Below are 20396 nucleotides of genomic sequence, written 5' to 3' on the forward strand. Positions count from 1 at the left end.
TAAATGAGTTTATTGTTTAAGTTAATTCCAAAGAACTGCTTATGCTTAAAAAAATAGCATTCTGTATACAATTTTAGCCAGAAGCTAAGTTTAAAAATAAGTTAATAAATAATAATAATTAAAAAAAGACATCTGACTGTTCACTCTTGTGTCTATATCCTGGAATTATATTTTCATATTTTAAAGAGATATCAGAAATTATAACACGCGCGCACTCACGCGCGGTACGTTTGTACAAAAGAATAACGTCACCTTTGTTTCCTCTGTTTTCGGAACCACCCTCTCCAGGTAAATCCGATCACGTGACCAGGACTGGGCTGTTCCTGACGTCACTCTCGCTCTGCCTAGTTCTGGTCAGCTGATGCCCGCGACGCAGAGGATTCAGACACCGCAGGACTCCGTTTTAACCCGTTTAAACTCAGTAAGTCCCATTACTCCAACTTTATTATCAGTGTTTAACTACTTCAAAACGTCCAAACGCTTGTATTCAGAAATCAAGAGCGTGTTTGTTTGTCAGACATGTTTTTAGGAAGCGTTGCTGAGTATTTACGTTCTCTGAGTTAACTTGGCGTTAACAACCTGTCGAGGATCATTAGCATTAGCGCTCGTACTGTTTAGTTTAGCTTATGCTTGTGTTTTAAATCTCTAAAGATGAGCTTTTCAGGAACTTTCTTACTGAAGTGAATGAAGTGGCACTTTGCTCTACTACTTGTTGACGCAACAAGCTCAAGTTGACAGTTAAGTACACAAATATCCTCTGTCAGGCTAGTTAAGCCGGTGTCTTGGTCTAGTAGTAGTTATAATTCAACGAGATAATTACACTTTCGAAATGCTGAAGTAATTTTAGCTTGATGATCAATATAGGATAAGTATGAAAGTACATAACACTTTGATCGATTTAGCAAAGCGGCTAATTTACTGCTGATATAATCGATGTGACGTAATGTTAGAGGAACGCAGTGTAAAGTATAGATGCTCTATTAATTTTACCCTATTATTGAGAAAACACGAAGAAAATTATGGCTCCAAAAAGATTTATCTTTGAGGGGTTGAATTCTTCTTACTAAAGGAAAAGCTATCTCCAGATCTGTCTCCAGAAAGTCGACTTTCATATGCTGCTTAGTCTCTCCATGTTGTCAAAACCATTTTTGAATCAAACTAATAAAATGTTTAATTTTAGTTGGAAAATGGTATTCATTATATTAAAAATATAGTAGTATAGCTTTGAGAATGGTGGTCTTAATATGCTGGATTTTTGTACATTTAATAATACTGTCAAAATTAAATAGGGTAAAAAATTTCAAAAATTCTACTTCAATCTGGAACTTTATTCTAAATGACATATTTTCTAACATTGGGTGGCTTTATTTCTTACTACTTTGTAATTATAATGTTGAAAAAAATACCAGCTAAATTATCTCCATTTCATAAGCAATTTCTTCTTGCCTGGTCACTATTATACAAGCACAACTTCCCTCCTCACAAATGTTTTATTTGGAATAACCAAAATATTGTATACAAAAACCAATCTTATTTTTTTCAAAGCTGATTTGAAGCAATTGTTCTGCTTGTTAGTCTATTATTTAATCCAAATGACCATTTATTAAATTATAAAGAATTCTTAATCAATTCAATAGTCTCATCCCCCCTAAAGAATTTGCTGTTGTATTTGATGCCATTCCATCTGGAGTTATACGATTATTCCATGGCATCCCCTATCCTTCTGTGTTTCCTCTTTTAAACCCTTCTACTACAATGGTAGAAAAATGTTGTTTCTTGCCAACCTCTTCAAACAAATCAATATGCTCTTTATTTTTTAATGGAATTGTGTCAGTTCCAATTGTTACTTTTTATAGGAACTCTTTTGTTCATGATATTGTTTGTGAACAAATATGGCTAATTTCAAATAGCTACTTAATTACAAATAAGATAAAAAAAGTTTCATTTAGAATTATCCATCGGACATTATCTGTGTATACTCTCTTAGTAAAATACAAAAAAGATATTGATACAAATTGTTCATTTTGTAAGCAAAAGAGTCCCTTATTTTGGCAATGCTAATTTGCTTTGGAAAGATTTTTCCCTTTTTTAATTGAGAATTTTTGAAAAATAATTTTCCTTACTATGGAAAAATGTTTTGTTTGGTTTTGTTGGTTGCAAAACAGAACCTTTAAATATAAAGAATATATATTTTTAATATTTTGCTTGCTGAAATGGAGTATTACTTTGAAACTACTTCTAACTCTTTTACAAAAAAGGCTTTAAAAACAACAAAAAATTATAAATTGCATAATATTTTTCTTTAATGTAAGTGTATATACCCCTTCTGGGTGTTTTTTTAAATATATATATATATATATATATATATATATATATATATATATATATATATATATATATATATATATATATATATATTTTTTTTTTTTTTTTATAAAGTACTTTAATTTGTATATTTTCACTTTTCGCATTATAAGAAAATATATTACTGACCCAAAAAATGCACATTTACACAATACCGAAATTTTACTTTCCTTGTTAAAATTTCATTCATTATTTAATCTCTTAAGCGCATTAAGAATAATACATTTCTTAAAGCTTATGATAATCTTTGTCTTAATGATTGAGGCCTTTTAAAGATTTTCTTTCCCTCTCTGTTTTAACTTTTGTTATTGCGTTTTCTCTTCAAGGCAGTGATGTTATTTTTCTTTTATTCAATAATAACAAAAACACATAAAGTTAAATGAGTAGTTAAATAAAATTCAGTAAAGCTTTATATTAAGTGGGTAAAAAAACGGAAACGACAGAGAAGCAAAATATTTCCAAATTAATATTTTTATTAAAAAAAATTCTGAATATACAGAGCTATAAATTATTATTATTATTGCTATTAAAAAAACAATAAACGTACCGATTTCTTGTCATGGTGATTGGCTGATACTGAGTACCGATTCTGATGCTTGAAGCATTATGTAACTTGGCCACTGCATGAAGCACATTTTTCCTCTAAGTAAGTGGAGATCTCTCCTTACCTAAGATAAACTAAGGATGCTGCATGCAATCATATAGATTATTATTACGGCATATAATCTTAAACATGTCTTTCTCTTATAACCATTTATTGTGGAAAGAAGCAGCTTCACAGAAAATAACAGATAATATGCGGGAGACCTCCGGAGCTTCCAGGAGAAATCATATGGTTGAATACCAGATTGGGCTAATTGCTTCACTTGCGTCACAGTAGCTCAAAACACTACAATGGCTGCAACAAAGAGACCATCACTTGCTCGAGTTTCACCAATAAACTGTAGAAACAGAGGCAGCACCGTATCTGTATACAGTATATTTTAGCTGCTGTGATCGGTTACGCCACTACGCATTATTTACCTCCTCACATGTTGAGGTGCTGCTATCTGTATAACCCGGGTGTGCATGTGCGTCTTTCTCTACTTGTAAACTCATAAACAAACACCTGCAATCGGTTTATAAGATCGGCCAGATTGGTGTGTACCGATTGAGTCATTAATTGTGATCATTGGCCAATCGATTGGAGCATCGCTATTTTTAATTAATTGTTATATGTATTTTATAGCCGAATGTTTGTGAGGAGAAAAATGCTTCTGTTTTGTTCATAAGCATTTCAAGCATTTTTAATTGTAATTTTTGTACTGTTCGAGTCTTTTTATTTATTTATTTTTTTTGTACAGCACTGTGGGTGTTTTGAAAGTGCTTTATAAATAATGCGTGATTGAAAGATTGATTGAGTCTAGTCTTATGCTCCGACAGCTCGGCTCAGTCAGAAAACTGCTCACATACTCGAATGAAACCTGATTAGATGCCCTTCCACAGGAGTTCACATTATTAATACGGTGTTCTATTGTAGGATCTGCTTTTGAAAGACTTTCTATGGCCCACTGCTCTCAATGCTGGGACGGCTGTAGTTGTAAAGGCGAATGGAAAAAATGAGAGGAGCATCCACAGAGACAACTGAAAGAGTATCTGCATCTTGATAATTCCCCAAAGTGCTGCATTATTTAGCACGTGTGGAATTACCCATGAACCACACACCACTTATACCATTTTGACCACTTTTCAGTCATCAAATGGAGCTAACAAATACATTGTTTTTGTGTGTGTGTGTGTGTGCTCTATTGAATTTATTTGTGCTTCAACCTGCCCGAAAGTGCCTCTGTGTTGGTAATGTTTAGTATGGAGAGTCACATGGCGCAGCTTAATCCATAATCCGCTCCCTGTGAGTGCAGTTCATCGTAGTTTATAACAGGGTGTCCGCAGGGTCTTAAAAAGTCATTTTAAATCATTTTAAACTGGTCTTAATTTTAAAAGACACCCACAATCACCAACAATCCATCTAAATATTTTTTTTTATATAGGTATTAAACTTTTTGCAATTCACAACACACATTTTAATAGCAAATTCTCTTAATTAAATTCCCTTATCAGGAAAAGAAAGCTAAAAACAATTACACAATTCCTCATGATAATAACAGCAGTATGTTCCTTTACATGATCTTTCTTTTACACAAAAGCTTTTTGCAAAAGTAAGGATAAGTGCACAAAATATTTATAAATAGGCATAAGGTTTAATAACACATTAGGTTGAATAGGAGTTATGCTCAATTAATTTGGACAACAATTAAACATATATGTCCGCGGAGTCTTAAAAAGCCTTAAATTTCAAAAACAAAATTTTAGGTATTATTAGGTATAAAATTAAACCAGCTCTGAGTCACCAGGTTAGATTCACAGAGTAAGTTACCTCGGTAACAGGCTTTTAGTAAAAGTTACCTCTCTTTCAGGAACAGGCTTGACTTGCCCTGCTTTCTCGAGTTTGACGAATCGGTATCAAGATGGTCTCATAGTACATCCATTAAAAACACAAATGTTGATTTACAAATTGTAATGTGCATAAATGATCTAAACATTTGCATATTATTCAATAATATTACTGAAAAATGCCAAATAAATATGACTGAATAAACTAAATAAATATATACATTTAAGTTAATAAATAGATTAACTGCAAGGCCCAAATTTTTGTGTAAATGTGCAGATTTGTGTGGGCGCAGATTCCATAGCTATTATTTATAATCCACTCTTTTGAGCAGAACAGCTGAGAAGATCAAGATTTGCCCTAGGACAGCAGATGCCATGCGGTTGTAGCGGAATAGGTCCAGGCAGAGTAAAGTTCATCAGGTTATTCTGTGTGTTTTCTTCATCCTTCTGAGAGAGCATCTTAAATTCCCATAGCTGTTTGGGGCATCACATGCCTCAGGAATGGTGAAACGGCACAGAAGCATAACGCTATTATTTGTGTGCCCTCAGGGCACAAGATTGTGGAATCTTTCCTGAGCCTTTTTACTGGATTGTTTCTCCGCAGACATTAGTTCAAGATGACTTTTGCATAGTTGAGATGAAAATGTGTTATTATGAATGTGGCCTTTTAGGGTTTGTAGTAGTATTGCTGACTGGTTAATCACTAATAATCACTAATCACTGTTGTTTTCACAGTTTTGCCTTTTTTTACAGTTATTATAAAAATACAAGCAATTTAAATTGATCACTGAGCTGCATTCAGTTTCATTATGATTTCTGAATTTGGCATATGTCAAGATATGACCTAAATTTTATTTTGTTTTTCTGGTTCTGATCTAAGTTTTGTATATTTTTCTCCCTGCTGTTAATTTTTTTCTTGACTCTTTCTTGACAGTTTGTATGGGAAATAATATGTTATTTTAATTAAAAATCATATTATTTATTTTAAGCAAATGTATTATATACTAGGGCTGCACAATATTTTGTTTCAGCATCGATATCGTAATGTGCACATTCACAATATAGTCACATCGAAGTGCAAGTAATGTAAGTTTATATGTTGGGACTATAATTTACCAGGAGCCACAGTTTTTTGGATTCACTGAAGAGTTTAACCCTAATGGAGTTAGTTTATCATTGGCATGTGTTTTTAAGGCCAGTGATCCTGTAAGCATTCAGGCTCCAGAGTTTAAACTAATCAGGCACAAGAAATTGTAACTCTAATAAAGTTGTATTTATTTAATTATTTATACAATGAAGACTATATACTGTGTTATTTTGCATTTGATTTATTCAATTTCTGTACCTGAATTCTAGGATATAAAATATTTCACTTCTATATTCCCTATAATAATCCAGAATAATCTCCATAATCTTCCAGAATAATCAAAACTTTATTGAATTTTTTTTTCAAATAGAGCTATTTATGCTATCTGGGGAAATTGTAGTCATATCGCAATATACATTGCAGAAAAACAAAATATTGCAATGTTAAATTTTTCCAATATTGTGCAGCACTATGTACATATATTTATAACTTATAATAGTCCCCTACAGAATCTCCACGTGCAGCAATTCGCAGTTTTAAACATTTTTTTAGCCCATCATTGAGTCTATTTATTTATTTGTTTACTAAATATGTGTAAATATATTTATTCAGTTTTTATATTAATTCATAAATGTTTTTGACTATATATTGATATATATAAGATGAAAGACTTGCTTTGATATAATTGTTTTAAGCTTTTAGTTACTTTCTCACAAAATAATTTTCTGTAAATCTGTAGACTGTTTACAAGATTTTGTGCATAAATAGCAAAAAAGTCAGCAGATTCTGTCTGGTCCTAGTTATAAGATTTTAATAAAAAATAAAAATAAAACTATTGCTGTATTTAAAATCCCCCCCAAAACCCTCATTCAGTTTTCTTAAGTTAGTCTGCTGCTAATATAGTCCACTCAAAGGGATTAATTGCACTTGATTCCACCACAAGGGTGTGTTTTGTTTGGTTTGGTTTTGTATGGTTTTGTTTTGCTTTGTTTGTTTTTAGCTTTTATTTTGGTTTGGTTTGTTTTTATTTGGTGTTTTGGTTTGCTTTTTGTTTTGTTTTAATAAAACACCATAAATCTCTTAATAAATGGAACAATACTTAATGTACAAATAAGTGCTATACAAGTGCATTTTAACTCAATTTAAATCCCTCAGATTGATTAGATTTTCCACTTCTCTGTCAATGTACCATCTGTTAGTAATGAAACTAAGTATTTTGGTTTCTGTCATGTTAACAATAAAAAATTCTTTCAAAACATGCTCAGATAGGATTCAGCTGAATTTTATTGTGCATTATGGGTATTTTTCCGCTATGGAATATACATTTGTTATTACGTTGCACGTTGCATTGTGGTATTGATTAAGTGCACTTTAGTGGTGTCGGACATCACTACAAATGGTTACTCCCTCAAATAGGGCACAATTTAAGGTTATAGGTGGCGATCACGGATTTCAGCCCATCGTGTCACTTAGTATCTTATTATTCATCTAAATAGTTGTCATAAATACATGTTAGTAGCCTTAGCTTGTAGTCAAAGTTGATACTACATAGCTGCTGTTTTGATATAATCTACAAGCTGAATGACCTCTGTATATTACACTTTCAAAACAGAACATTCACATGATTCTCATGACTTTCTAAACAAACCACGGTATTAATTCATAAAATGCAAGTGACTTAACCGCATTATTGTCATTCTCCGTTTATTTGCATGAGGCCTTCATATTTTTCCTCACTCTATTTCCTCAGGTGCTTCTCCCCTTAGTGCATTGGGTTAAGAGCAGTGCATTATGGGGGAGCTGTTTCGTAGCGAGGAGATGACCCTGGCCCAGCTCTTTCTCCAGTCAGAGTCTGCATACTGCTGTGTCAGTGAGCTGGGGGAGATCGGCATGGTGCAGTTCAGAGATGTAAGTGCAGACCATTTCATTATGTAACATTGACCTCATTGTCATCAGATGTCAGCATTACAATCCACAACATTCCTGATTCCTGAACTAACAAAAAGTGTTCCCATTTCTGAAAAAAAAGGAAACCATGAGTGGAGTCCAGTGAAAAGCAGTGCAGTATTAACAATTGTAGGATATGTAGCTCATCGTTTATCTCCAGCAGGGGAAGATTTCCAAACAGTGATTACTTAAGAGTAGAGTTTAGTGAGCTAATGGAGTATTTCTGCAGTCTCTAAACGTTAGATGTGTCCCATTGAAATGAAAGTTACATGCTTGCAGTATTTAGCTTAGTATTAATGTGAACAGTTAATGGAATTTATGCAGAGGAAATGCATACCATAGCCTTTTTTTGTGTAGATGCACTGGAAGCTGAGTTTTTGTTTTTAAAAGGAAAATCCTCCTCGTCCAAACTGGGGTTTTTATTACATTTCAGGAAAACAATCTGTCCACTACAGCCTAAAACTCATGATACGTGACCATTCATGCTCACTGGGCATGCACATATTTGCTGGCATTCATAAATGCAGTCTACTGGTTGTGTAATGGCAGAGGCTTGACGAATCTGGGAACGATACGCAGTAGTCCAGAAGATGAATTTAAGAGCGATTATGGATTGCAGCACTTCCATGTTCAAAAGTCTGTGTTTCAGGCTGTACACTGAAACAGAACACCAGCATTTCTAAACCAATACAGGATCTTTAGGGCTTTCAAAATGCTTCATTTTTGTGGGTTGAACATGCTGGAGTAGGGTGGCATTTTAAAATCTACCTTAATGCCTTTTAGATGAGCATATGAAGTCCATTTAGAAAAATTGAAGCATTGTTTAAAGATTCTTCACTGACATAGCATTGTTCATTTTAATTTAATGTAATTGTTTTGGTAGATATCTTATTTGGTTGTATTACAAGGCGAGATTAAAAATGGTTGGTGGGACATCTCACCAAGCCTTTAAACAACATTCCAATTAGATTTAAGAGATACATTTCTGGATTATTTTGGGAATAATTTACAGTTAGTGTTAGGTTTAGGGTAGGGATGCATTTACTAAGCAGCTGGCGATGTTCAATCTGCAATCTATTGCTTTTCCTGCAGTTCCCGGATGTAATGTCGAATTTTTACAGTCGAATTTGAACCACTGAATTTATGGAAGCGAATATTTAAACTGAAATAAAATGAACTGAAAATTGCCTTTTGAATATTATACCTCGTATTTTTTAAGGGTATTGAAAATTTTGTAAGTGAAATCTGGAAATTGAATATGAATTATTGAATTTATAAGTATGAAAGCGTGTTTGAAATATTTTTAGTTGAAATACTCACAGCTTAAATAAAAAGCTATGTTAAATTTCAGGACCTAAAAATACAAAACCTGAAATTCATGTCATTAAAAAAACAAGAACTTGTTAATTTGGTGTGTTATTTGTTTTTAGTTTGTGCTATATAACAAGCTTTTTAATTCAATACTTTTGGCATAGATTTTGTTCCATAATTAAGAGAATAATGACTTTATCTTTCTTTGAATTGCAGTTGAACCCAGATGTCAACGCATTCCAGAGGAAGTTTGTGAATGAGGTCCGTCGCTGTGAGGAGATGGACCGTAAACTGAGTGAGTTACTGAGTCAGCGTTACTGACATAGTGAGCTAGAAATCATTGCTGACAAACAGCATCATGGGTTCTTATTGAATTAGGTAGATAGACGTTTATAAACGCACTCTTTTTTTTTCTGTTTCTGCTTTTCTTCATCTCGCTTGTCTTTTTTTTTCTTTTCAAGGATTTGTTGAGAAGGAAATCAAAAAGGCGAACATACCTATTGTAGATACAGGGGAGAATCCAGAGGTCCCCTTTCCACGAGACATGATTGACTTGGAGGTACAACCTGCACAACTCAAACTAAGACAACTTTAGAAGTTAACAGAATAAAACACTATCCAAAAATATAAAGCTGGCCTCAGATTTTTTTAAGGCAAGATATAAAGTTTTAAGGGATTTATGATATTTATCAGCAGCAATTATATCATATTTGTGGTTTTAATAATGTTTGAGTAAACATTATTCAGTATGTTAGTCATATTTCAGAGCAAAAACTCCAAGATGATTAACCGTGTTAATCTATGGAGCCTATTAACCTATGGAGCTGATTAGAACGCAGTTACTGTTCACCTATAAATTAATTAAATAATTAACATCTCTGTATGTTTCTGTTTGTATTCACATAATTTGATGTAAGTGTTCTTCCTAACATTAGCATATGTACACTTACGGGCTACTTTATTAGGTACACCTTACTAGTCCCTGGTTGGACCCCCTTTTGCCTTCATAACTGCTTCAATCCTTCATGGCATAGATTCAACAAGGTACTGGAAACATTCCTCAGAGATTTTGGTCCATATTGACCTGATAGCATCACGCAGTTGCTGCAGATTTGTCGGCTGCACATCCATGATGCCAATCTCCTGTTCCACCATATTCTAAAGGTGCTCTATTGGATTGAGTTCTGGTGACTGTGGCGGCCATTTGAGTACATTGAACTCGTTGTCATGTTCAAGAAACCAGTCTGAGATAATTTGCACTTTATGACATGGCACGTTATGCTGCTGGAAGTAGCCATCAGAAGATGGGTACACTTTGGTAATAAAGGGATGGACATGGACTGTGCTCAATTAGTACTTATGGGCCCAAAATGTGCCAAGAAAATATCCTCCATACCATTACACCACCACCACTGGAATGAACCGTTTAAACAAGGCAGGGTGGATCCATGCTTATATGTTGTTGACGCCAAATTCTGACCCTAAATCGAGACTCATTAGACCAGGCAACAGTTTTACAATCTTCTATTGTTCAATTTTGGTGAGCCTGTGCGAATTGTAACCCCAGTTTCCTGTTCTTAGCTGACAGGAGTGAAAATCCCAGTAGAACAGCAGTTTCTGAAATACTCTGACCAGCCCGTCTGGCACCAACAACCATGCCACATTTAAAGTCACTTAAATTACCTTTCTTCCCATCTTGATCGTGTCTACATTCCTAAATGCATTGAGCTGCTGCCATGTGATTGGTTGTTAAGAAATTTGCGTTAACGTGCAGTTAAACAGGTGTACCTAATAAAGTGGCCTGTGAGTGTATATAATATAACAAATGTGATTAAATTTTTAGTCAAGATATTGGCTGTTTTTTCCTCCGTTTTGTAGATATTATTAGCGCCAAATAAACACATCGTTTTATGCATCTCAGAGCAACACTATGGTTTTATGTCCCTAAATTAATTATTTGGGTCAATAATCCAGTGATGCAAAAAATGAATCAGCCTATTAAACAAATCATTTGATAAATGTTTAGTATACAGGGCCCTGTCGCAAATTACTGGTAGTTTTAGTCTCATAATGGTTACCCTTGCAAGCCAAGGTATCATCACAAAAATAAACTAAATATATTTTTAATTATTATTAATGATTTGTTTTTATTTTTGTTTCCCAGTACTGGGTTGCAGCTGGAAGGGCATGCGCTGCGTAAAAACATGTGCTGGATAAGTTGGCGGTTCATTCCTCTGTGGTGACCCCAGATTGATAAAGGGACTAAGCCGAAAAGAAAATGAATGAATGAATGAATGTTTTTATTTATTTATTTTTATTTTTTACAAATCTCTAATATAAAGGTTGGAATCCTAATTGTGTGGGTTTCTTTTGTTAAATTCCAATGCAGTCCTGCCTGTGTTCTCCATTGTGAAAGCAGATTCAGTAATCTATTGTGATGAGCATAGTGCTAAAAACATTAATTAAATACAGAACAATTTTTGAGTAGTTCAATACGTTTAAACATTGACTTATAGTGTATGTAATTGCTGTTCCTTTGGACTTTGTAGTTCTCAGAAGCATACCAAAAAAAAATAGGCCAGAAGGAAAATATTAAGCAGCATAACTCTTTTTGAACATAAGTTATACAAATAAATGTTGCTTAAGCAATTTCAAATGTTCAAATTAAATGTATTTATTTAAAAACATTAAAAAATTTCCACTGAACAAAATGTTTGTACATATTTACATTGTGTTCATCCTCAAATGTCTGATTGATCTTTTGTAGGCCACCTTTGAAAAACTGGAGAACGAGCTGAAGGAGATCAACACCAACCAGGAAGCCCTGAAGAAGAATTTTCTCGAGTTGACTGAGCTCAAGCACATCCTCCGACGAACGCAGCAGTTCTTTGATGAGGTCTGCAATGGCTTATCTCTTACAAAGCCTTTAGCCTGTAGAGTTTCCTGTGGTCTCGGAGGCATTTTACACGGCACACGTCAATTTGCAAGCTCGCTTGTGATCTCGCACTTTCTGTCATGCGCTGAAATTTTGGGGAGGTGGTGTGAAATGTGTCAGTGCAACCACAGTGATACCTGCTGTTGCATCAGCTTGAGGAACACATATGTTGCAAGCACTGAGGCAGTTATTATAACATTGTTTTTTGTGTTTAGTAATGGCTAAATTAACCTCTCAGTGTTGTTGTTTGACCACAAAAAAGCTGACTACAGTTTAATTGGTTGTGAATAAAATAACCTCAAAATAGTAATAGCTAGCTGTAGGTTGTAAGATACTGTAGTTTTGAGATCAAGCTTGCTGTAGAGCCACTTTTTGAGTCGCCTTTCATTCTGAAACTTTGTTTTCTTTCATTTAAAGCCAACTGGGAACTCACTGTTCCCCTTTACCGTGTAAAATGACCTTTACTCAGAAATGTTATTATGTGGTAGTAATAAAACACAATACATAATCTGAATAACGAACACCATTCAATAGTGAAAGGAAGAAACGCAAGCAGAGGAACCAAAACAAATGTTTTTGCCATGTCTTTGATAATGTTCACGATGATGACAAAGACAGATGCGTGTCTGACAGATTGACAGGCCATTCTCTGAATTCCCGGTCACATCTCAGCCGTTGATGATGATGATGATGTCACAGGGCCCTTCCCGAGACCAGTTCAGCAAGGTGTTCGACTCCATATTATTCACACGTTTCTTAAAATTGTAAAAAGACCAAGGAACAAAAACGGCAACCTCTGGTGCCCATAATAATTGGCTTCTCCCAGGGTGTTTCTTTTCTGTTTTTCAGCCTGTCGGAGATCTCTGACCTGTGCTTCCTTAACAGTAATCTGAACTTTAACTTTTTATTGTGATGCATTTCTTTTAAGTTGTAAAGGATCAGTTGAGAATAAGCAGTTAAGTTGTTAGCTGTCTTGTAATCATTCACTTCACACTCACACAAATTTAGGCTCTCGCGGAGACTGGTGGTGGGCGGTGTGAGGGTGGTGGGGCTTAATGGTTAAAATCTAAACAAATAAAATACAAAATACACACTGGAAGGACTAAACACGTCCTCCTTTCCTCATGTCTTCCAGTTAGGCATTTCACGGTTAGTTATCCCTCTAAAAAGTGTATATCGAGTTACTTTGATTAATTTTTGTGATTTTTATCTAATAAAACTTACACAAAATAAAACTCTGCTTTTATTGTTATTCATATTTATTAATTATATAAAACTACTCTTAATAGAATAAAGGGATAGCTCATCTCAAAATGATAATTAACTTAATATTTACTCTCCCTCAAGTTGTTCTATTTGGTTATGACTTGTGTTAAACACAAAAAGAAGAAATTTGGAAAAATGTTCAGAATGTGTAACCATTGACTTCCATAATTAGGAAAAACAAATACTATGGAGGTCAATGGTTACAGGTTTCCAATAATTAATAACTTTTATTCGAAAGAGAAAAGAAGGATCATGACGAGTGGAGGATAAGTAAATAATGACAGAATTTGGGGAAAATATCTCTTAAATAATTACTGTATCTAACAACTTTACTGCTAGTTTACTTTAACAGCTTGTGGCCACCTAAATCTACTTTCTCTCGGTATTTTATTTGTTTCCTGACCATTTCCTTAATAAAACATTACCAATGCTTGGATGAAAAATCTAAATCAGATTGTTTCTACAGTAAGATAGGAAGAAGTTAATCAAAGGTTCTCGTTCCTCCTTTTTAGATGGAAGATCCTTCACTTTTGGAAGAGTCATCAACTCTACTGGACCCGAATGAAGTTGGACGGGCCGCTCCTCTCAGGCTTGGGTGAGCTGCCATTGGTTTCTGTGCTTAGCCCATGTGTACACAAAAACTGTTCAATTTTTTGTACAAATATGTCCAACCATTATAGCCAAGAACAACAATAGAGAAGAAATAAATATTGCTGTTCTCTGAGCATTTATGTCTGTATCATTTAACACCTCCTAAATCCTATAAATATTTAACTGGATTATAGAGTTAGATTTAAACTAAGTTCAATGGAGAAGCACAACTATTTAGTAATGCATAAGTTGTAGCTGTGTCTTTTTTTGTAACTACTGTAGGGTAAGTAGAAAGCACTGCAGTGTGCTATGAAACCCATTCATTTCAATGGCTTGCTTTTTCCAAGGGCAGTTTGTTTCTCTGCTAACCAAAGTGCAAGAGAAGTGGAGCACACTGTTGACTAGTATGCACACACTTTTTGCAGGCAAAGTATAAAATAGCTGAATACTGATCATTGTATAATCTTCTCATCTATCCATATATGTATCTATGCATGAACTGCACATTCTCACTAGAAAAGCAAAGTTCTTTCAAATAATACATAATAAAGGACATTTCTATGTAGTATACTTGTTCCTGCAGCTTGCTGTAGTGCTACTGTGCTTTCATGGTATCCTGATAAAATGATTCCTCTCCACTCATTCACTGTCAATGAAATTTTAGTCAATAAAATAGGCTGTTTTTTTAAATCAGTATAATTTAAGTTACTGTGTTTAACTTAAAAAGGTTTACAAAATTGCTTTATATTAATATTATTTAATATAATAATAAATAATAATTACAAAGCGTTTTCAGTTTTTGGATGAGTGCATCCAGAATTTTTGGTTTCATCGCAGAATTGTTATTTCGGTGCATTCCTAGTTTTTATTGGACTGAAAAAGTGGATTCTTCATGCTTGGCTCTGGTTATTACAGTGTAGCCTGAACGCCTTTGTCTGAAATACTTTCAGAGAGTTTTCAAATCCTCACAAGCTTAATCTTTTAAAGAGACAGTTCACTATTACTGAAACATGCTTGCTTCAATTTTTAAATACTGTGTGCGTATGCTTGGATAAAACGCATTAAAAGAGATTTTCTGATTTGCCTTTATGCAACAGAAAGATCAGGATCTGATCTTTTAAATGCTTATACTTTAAGCATATGTGAATAATAAATACGGTTTAGATAGTAGTCATGTGGTCAAGTCATTCTGGGTTGATGTGTAAAAAAATCACAGTACAATATAATAGGTTTGTGCTAGTAAGATGGAGATAATAAAGCAGCTTGTAGCACACGTTCTTATGTAACTACAGCTAATTCAGCCGGTGGGTTTGCCATTGATTTTTTTGATCAATAATGTTTGTGTGCCTTTAATACTTAACATAAAACAAACTTTTTCCATTCACAGCACTCAATGATAGGAAAACACCACGAAGAGAGTTAGGAAAAGAAAATTTAAAGAATGTTCAAATGTTTTTAACATGACCTAACTGGTTGCAGGTTTGTTGCGGGGGTGATAGGCAGAGAAAGGATCCCCACTTTTGAGAGGATGCTGTGGAGAGTTTGCCGTGGAAATGTGTTCCTGCGCCAAGCAGATATTGAAGACCCACTCGAAGACCCCGCTACCGTAAGAACACTGATATGAAATAAGGAATAAATTAACCTTTAAATAACCTTTTAGTATTAAAAAAAGTATCACTTATTTCATGAACTTAATATCTGGGTTTAATAGTTATACGAACACTTTTTTTAATGCAACTTCTCTTTATTTTCAGGGAGACAATGTGCACAAGTCAGTGTTCATCATTTTCTTCCAGGGAGACCAGCTGAAGAACAGAGTCAAGAAGATTTGTGAAGGGTAGGGCATTAGGCATCACTGCCAAAACTAAGTCTCAATACAGTCAACAAAACCAAAACCTGTTTTAAATCATACTGATTTTGTGGACTAAAATATTTTAGGCCATTTTTTAATTGCTTTTCTCTTTTTTTCTTGTCTGCAGTTTTCAGTGTCACAAGATCCTTTAGAAATCTCTTTAATGCTTTCATTTTTGTTCAGGAAAACATTTCAGTGAGACTTTAAAATAATGGTCCTTTAAAGTATTTAATGACATGAACAAACATCGAACTTACATTTATTACAGCATTCATTTATCTGGGTTAACATTAGGAAATACCAATAAAGTTTTTTTATTTTGATCACATTAACTAATGTTAACAAGCATGATTTGGGATTTTAATAATGCATTAGTAAATGTTGATCTATGATTACTAAATGCTCTATACCAGGGGTTTTCAAAGTGTGAGGCGCGCCTCCCCTGGGGGGCGCCAGAGCATGTCAGGGGAGGCGCGGGAAAAAATATAATATAATAAAAATAGAATTATTAAGTTTATTATTATATGTATTTTTTATTTTATTTAAACATTTTAATTAAACAAAGCAAAAAAAAAAATAATACGTCAAATATAAGAAAACCTTTTTTACCCAGAAGGCCATATAGCTGTGAATTCGCTTCTGTTTGGCAAGCCCGCCAATACAGGTATATGCCTGCTAATACAATGGGTCGGTTTCATTTCAAAGCTGTAATGAAGTTCACGGCCCTTTGGCCGACAGGAGGAAGGAGGCGGAGAACCGACGCAGTTTTAAAATGATTTATTAATAACAGTGACGGCAGCTCCTCACAGAGGCTGCCGTCTAAACCAAAACAAACGGACGGCAGCTCCTCACGGAGACTGCCGTCACACTGAAAGCAAAAGTAAAATATGTCCGGCCCGGTCCTCTCTCGGCTTCCTCTGCCCTCGTTCTTCCTTTTATGATCCAGAGCTCCGAGGCAGGTGCGCACCGCAGGTGTATCCACTTACGCGGTGGCCTCACTCCGTTCCCACGGCTCTCGGCCACGCCCCCTCGCCACAAAAGCCTTCAAGTTCAGGGCTTAAACCCAAAAGACGACGATATGATGATCAGTATTTGAGTTTAGGATTTACGTGGACAGGACCAGCTGATGAACCACGACCTTTATGTGTGGTTTGTCAAGATATTTTGGCTAATGACAGCATGAGACCCGCTAAACTTCGACTGTTTTGACTGGGATGGACAGTTCTTGGATCTGTTTTAAAAACGTTATATTAAAATACTTGTTATTACTCTGTAAATAATTGCACGTTCATGCAAATGATGATAAAAGTGAGTTAACAGTCTGACATCTGTCTGTGTCTTTATATATAGTGTGTGTGTGTGTGTGTGTGTGTGTGTGTGTGTGTGTGTGTGTGTGTGTGTGTGTGTGTGTGTGTGTGTGTGTGTGTGTGTGTGTGTGTGTGTGTGTGTGTGTGTGTGTGTGTGTGTGTGTGTGTGTGCGTGCGTGCGTGCGTGCGCGCGCGCGCGCGCGTGTTTGGGAGGAGGGGGGCGCCAATGGATAAGTTGTGTCAAAAGGGAGGCCCACTGTCTTAGACTTTGAAAAACCCTGATCTATACAGTACGATCGTTTATACTTCGTTTATGTTAGTAAATACATTCTATAACATTAACTAATCAACCATTATTTTTTTACTCATTTTGTTCTTGATCGATTGATTCTTCCAATGAGGATCAGTTATATTAAATAGAAATCTTTTAAAACATCATGACTTGCTACTTTTGATCAATTGAATAGTTTTTGAATAAAAGTTAACCATAATAAAAAAAAACAAGCATTTGAACGGTGGTGTAAATAACATTCATAAAAGTGAGAAATATTTCATATCCACATAATCTGTTAATGTAGTATTTACTCATACTATCTGTACTCTACACAATCACTACAAAGTTTTAATTTGCTAATGTGTTTATGATAGGTTTCGGGCATCTCTATACCCCTGTCCCGAGACCCCTCAAGAGAGGAAAGAAATGGCAGCCGGAGTTAACACTCGTATTGATGATCTTCAGATGGTAAGACATATTAAAACACACAACACACAGTTGTTTTCCTTTCTTCGTGAGGACATTTCATAGACTTCCATTGTTTTTATATATTAGGTTAATATGACACTATATATGTCTAAGCCCTTACCCATAAATCCAACCCTCACAAAAACAAATGCCATTAGATACTAATAAAAACATGTTAATAAAACAACTAGGAGCAGTAAAATGTTCTAGTAGTTGGTTGTTTTGATATCTCACTGTATAAGTTATAACAACTGAGCTCTCATATGTATAGCTAAACCTGTACACACATTATCTGACAAAGGTTTATGGAAACATATTTTGTTGGAATGCAGAAGTTTAAATTCCATTAGACAACATTTTTATAAGAAGAGTACTTTGATAGACATTTTTAAAAATGTACTACCTGGAAGAGTTTATATTTTTTTTAATCAAAAATAGAGCTGAAAAATCATATATAACTTTAAATAATTTTTGTGTGAATTCTATGAATTCTATCGATTTCTGTTTTATACATTTTTACTTTATAAGTAACTTTTTTAGTGTAATACGAATTAGTTTTTTATCATGTAATATTTTAATGTATATCCATTTGGCCACGAAATAGCCATAAGTTGCTGATGTGACAATAAATATGTAATAAATAAATAAACAAAGGTTTATGAACAAAGTTGATATCGCCTTTATTTATTTCTCAAAAAATGGATTTCTCTTTCCAAGGTTTTTTTTATGTCTTTAGTATCAGAGTTAACTCTTATAAACCAGTCCAGACTTGATCTTATCTAACTTAGCGAATTCAGGTCTGTCCTGAACATGTTGGACTGAGTGTTTGCACTCATTTTAACAAACAACAATGAAAGCATCTGCTTGTTCAGAGAGTATTGTCAATACCTGGTATATTTGCTGTAATAATGATATAAGGATCAGCATAATGGCACCTGTTTATGGTTTAAACAAACTCTGTATGTCCTTGTCACAGTGTGCATCTCTCATCTCTTTTGTCCTGAGAGCTATGTGAATGAACAGCCTTAACCTGATTATGAGCCATTTTGAATAGTTGATGTGATAACGATGATTATTGCTACATCAGGGATTATATAATAAGATGAATACAAGTGATATGAGTGGATATGATGTGACAGGACATCAATTGATCTTGTTCACTTCATAAAGTGCAGCTAAGTGGTGTAATGGAATCATAGGAGAATTGAGTTTAAACCTCAGTGATATACTGGAGTCAAGCAAGGGAGAGTTTGTTCAAGCTAAATACATAGTTAAATAAATTACAGTAGGTATGCCTCCCTTTGGCAAAAAAAAAATAATAAATTAATAATAATAATAAATTAATAAAGAAAAAAAAATAAAGCATAAAGATTTACTTGTTATTTGAGCACATGAAGTTTATTCGTAAAACAAATCCTGCAAGTGTTGTTAAAAACAAGTAAGTCTAGTCATGCAGTCATCGTGATTGAGAATTTGTGTATGTTTACATACATTGTTTACATGCATTTACATTTTTAATTGTATTTATTTATTTAAAAGGTTTTACTTGCTACATTTATCATTCTTTTTACCCTCTCTGACATACAGTGGCGCCCCCTGTATGTCAGACCGCTGTACATTACTTCGAAAATAACTGAATTAGACTGCACAGCTGTGTGTTTTTTTTTTTTTTCTCCTCTGTATTTATTTTTTACTCTTTCCATTAAGATCAAAATAAACTTCAAGACTTATTTGAGAATTACTGGATTTAGGAGAGGGAAAAGCCAGAATTGTAAAGTAAAATAATTACATGTTATATAAAATGTTAATAGTAATAGATGTATATAACAGGGGTTCCCAAACTTTTGAGCCCACGACCTCCAATATCTACTGAGGTGATTATAAATATATAAACCTTGCAAACAACAGCACACACAGAACAATTGGCCTAAATGTATTCACCATTTAATTTTGAAGAGTGCCATTCAGAGACCATCCTCCATGTTCAATTGTGGCCTGTACTTATTTTAATGTATGCGAGTGCCGTAAAGGTGTCCAGCCCAAAGTCCAAAGGTCATACTGTAGCCTATTGAAATAAAATGAGAAATTAGATGTTTTTACCAACAAATTCTTTTGATCAATCTATTATTGTTGGCATTTACAATTTCAAAGCCTTCGATTGGGAAAAAGCATTGCTCTCTCATTTCCTACAGTGGTAGCTCTAACACAGTTAAATATTACAAAAGACTACAAACAGACATTTAAAGCTTCATTCTTAAATATCAGCAGGAGCTTCAAGTGTAGACCTGACAAAAATGCCATTCAGCATATGCAATTATACAGACCTTTTGTTTATATAAAACAAACTATTGTTTCATGCTTTAAAAGTATAGTAATAACCATTTTCATCCACTTAACATGCCTGTTTAGCACTGAATATAATATGATCTGTTTTTGTTTTTTTGTACATTTTTAAGTGGTTTCATTTAAATTTTACAAATGTGTTATTTGTTTTAACGTTATTTTAATAATTTCAGATTTGTAAATTATACCTTGAATGGCCATGTATGGTTAAATTGACAATG

General features: G+C 34.2%; 1 protein-coding gene across 3 annotated transcripts in view; it reads left to right on the forward strand.

The window, feature by feature from the left end:
• The first annotated feature begins 372 nt into the window (after positions 1 to 372).
• Positions 373 to 20396, forward strand: part of atp6v0a1a (ATPase H+ transporting V0 subunit a1a) — a 50927-nt gene continuing 30903 nt past the window's right edge. For 2 of the 3 annotated variants that reach the window (XR_012397363.1, XM_005163798.5), the window contains exons 1-9: positions 373 to 421; positions 7632 to 7789; positions 9356 to 9434; positions 9601 to 9698; positions 11907 to 12035; positions 13853 to 13935; positions 15411 to 15537; positions 15686 to 15768; positions 17739 to 17832. Coding sequence is in view for 2 of the 3 variants with exons in the window: in XM_005163798.5 (XP_005163855.2) it covers positions 7673 to 7789; positions 9356 to 9434; positions 9601 to 9698; positions 11907 to 12035; positions 13853 to 13935; positions 15411 to 15537; positions 15686 to 15768; positions 17739 to 17832 (810 nt within the window). In the remaining variant the exon portion in view is untranslated. 3 annotated transcript variants of the gene reach the window in all.

The sequence above is a fragment of the Danio rerio genome, chromosome 3 (genome assembly GCF_049306965.1).
Source record: "Danio rerio strain Tuebingen ecotype United States chromosome 3, GRCz12tu, whole genome shotgun sequence".
Classification (NCBI taxonomy): domain Eukaryota; kingdom Metazoa; phylum Chordata; class Actinopteri; order Cypriniformes; family Danionidae; genus Danio; species Danio rerio.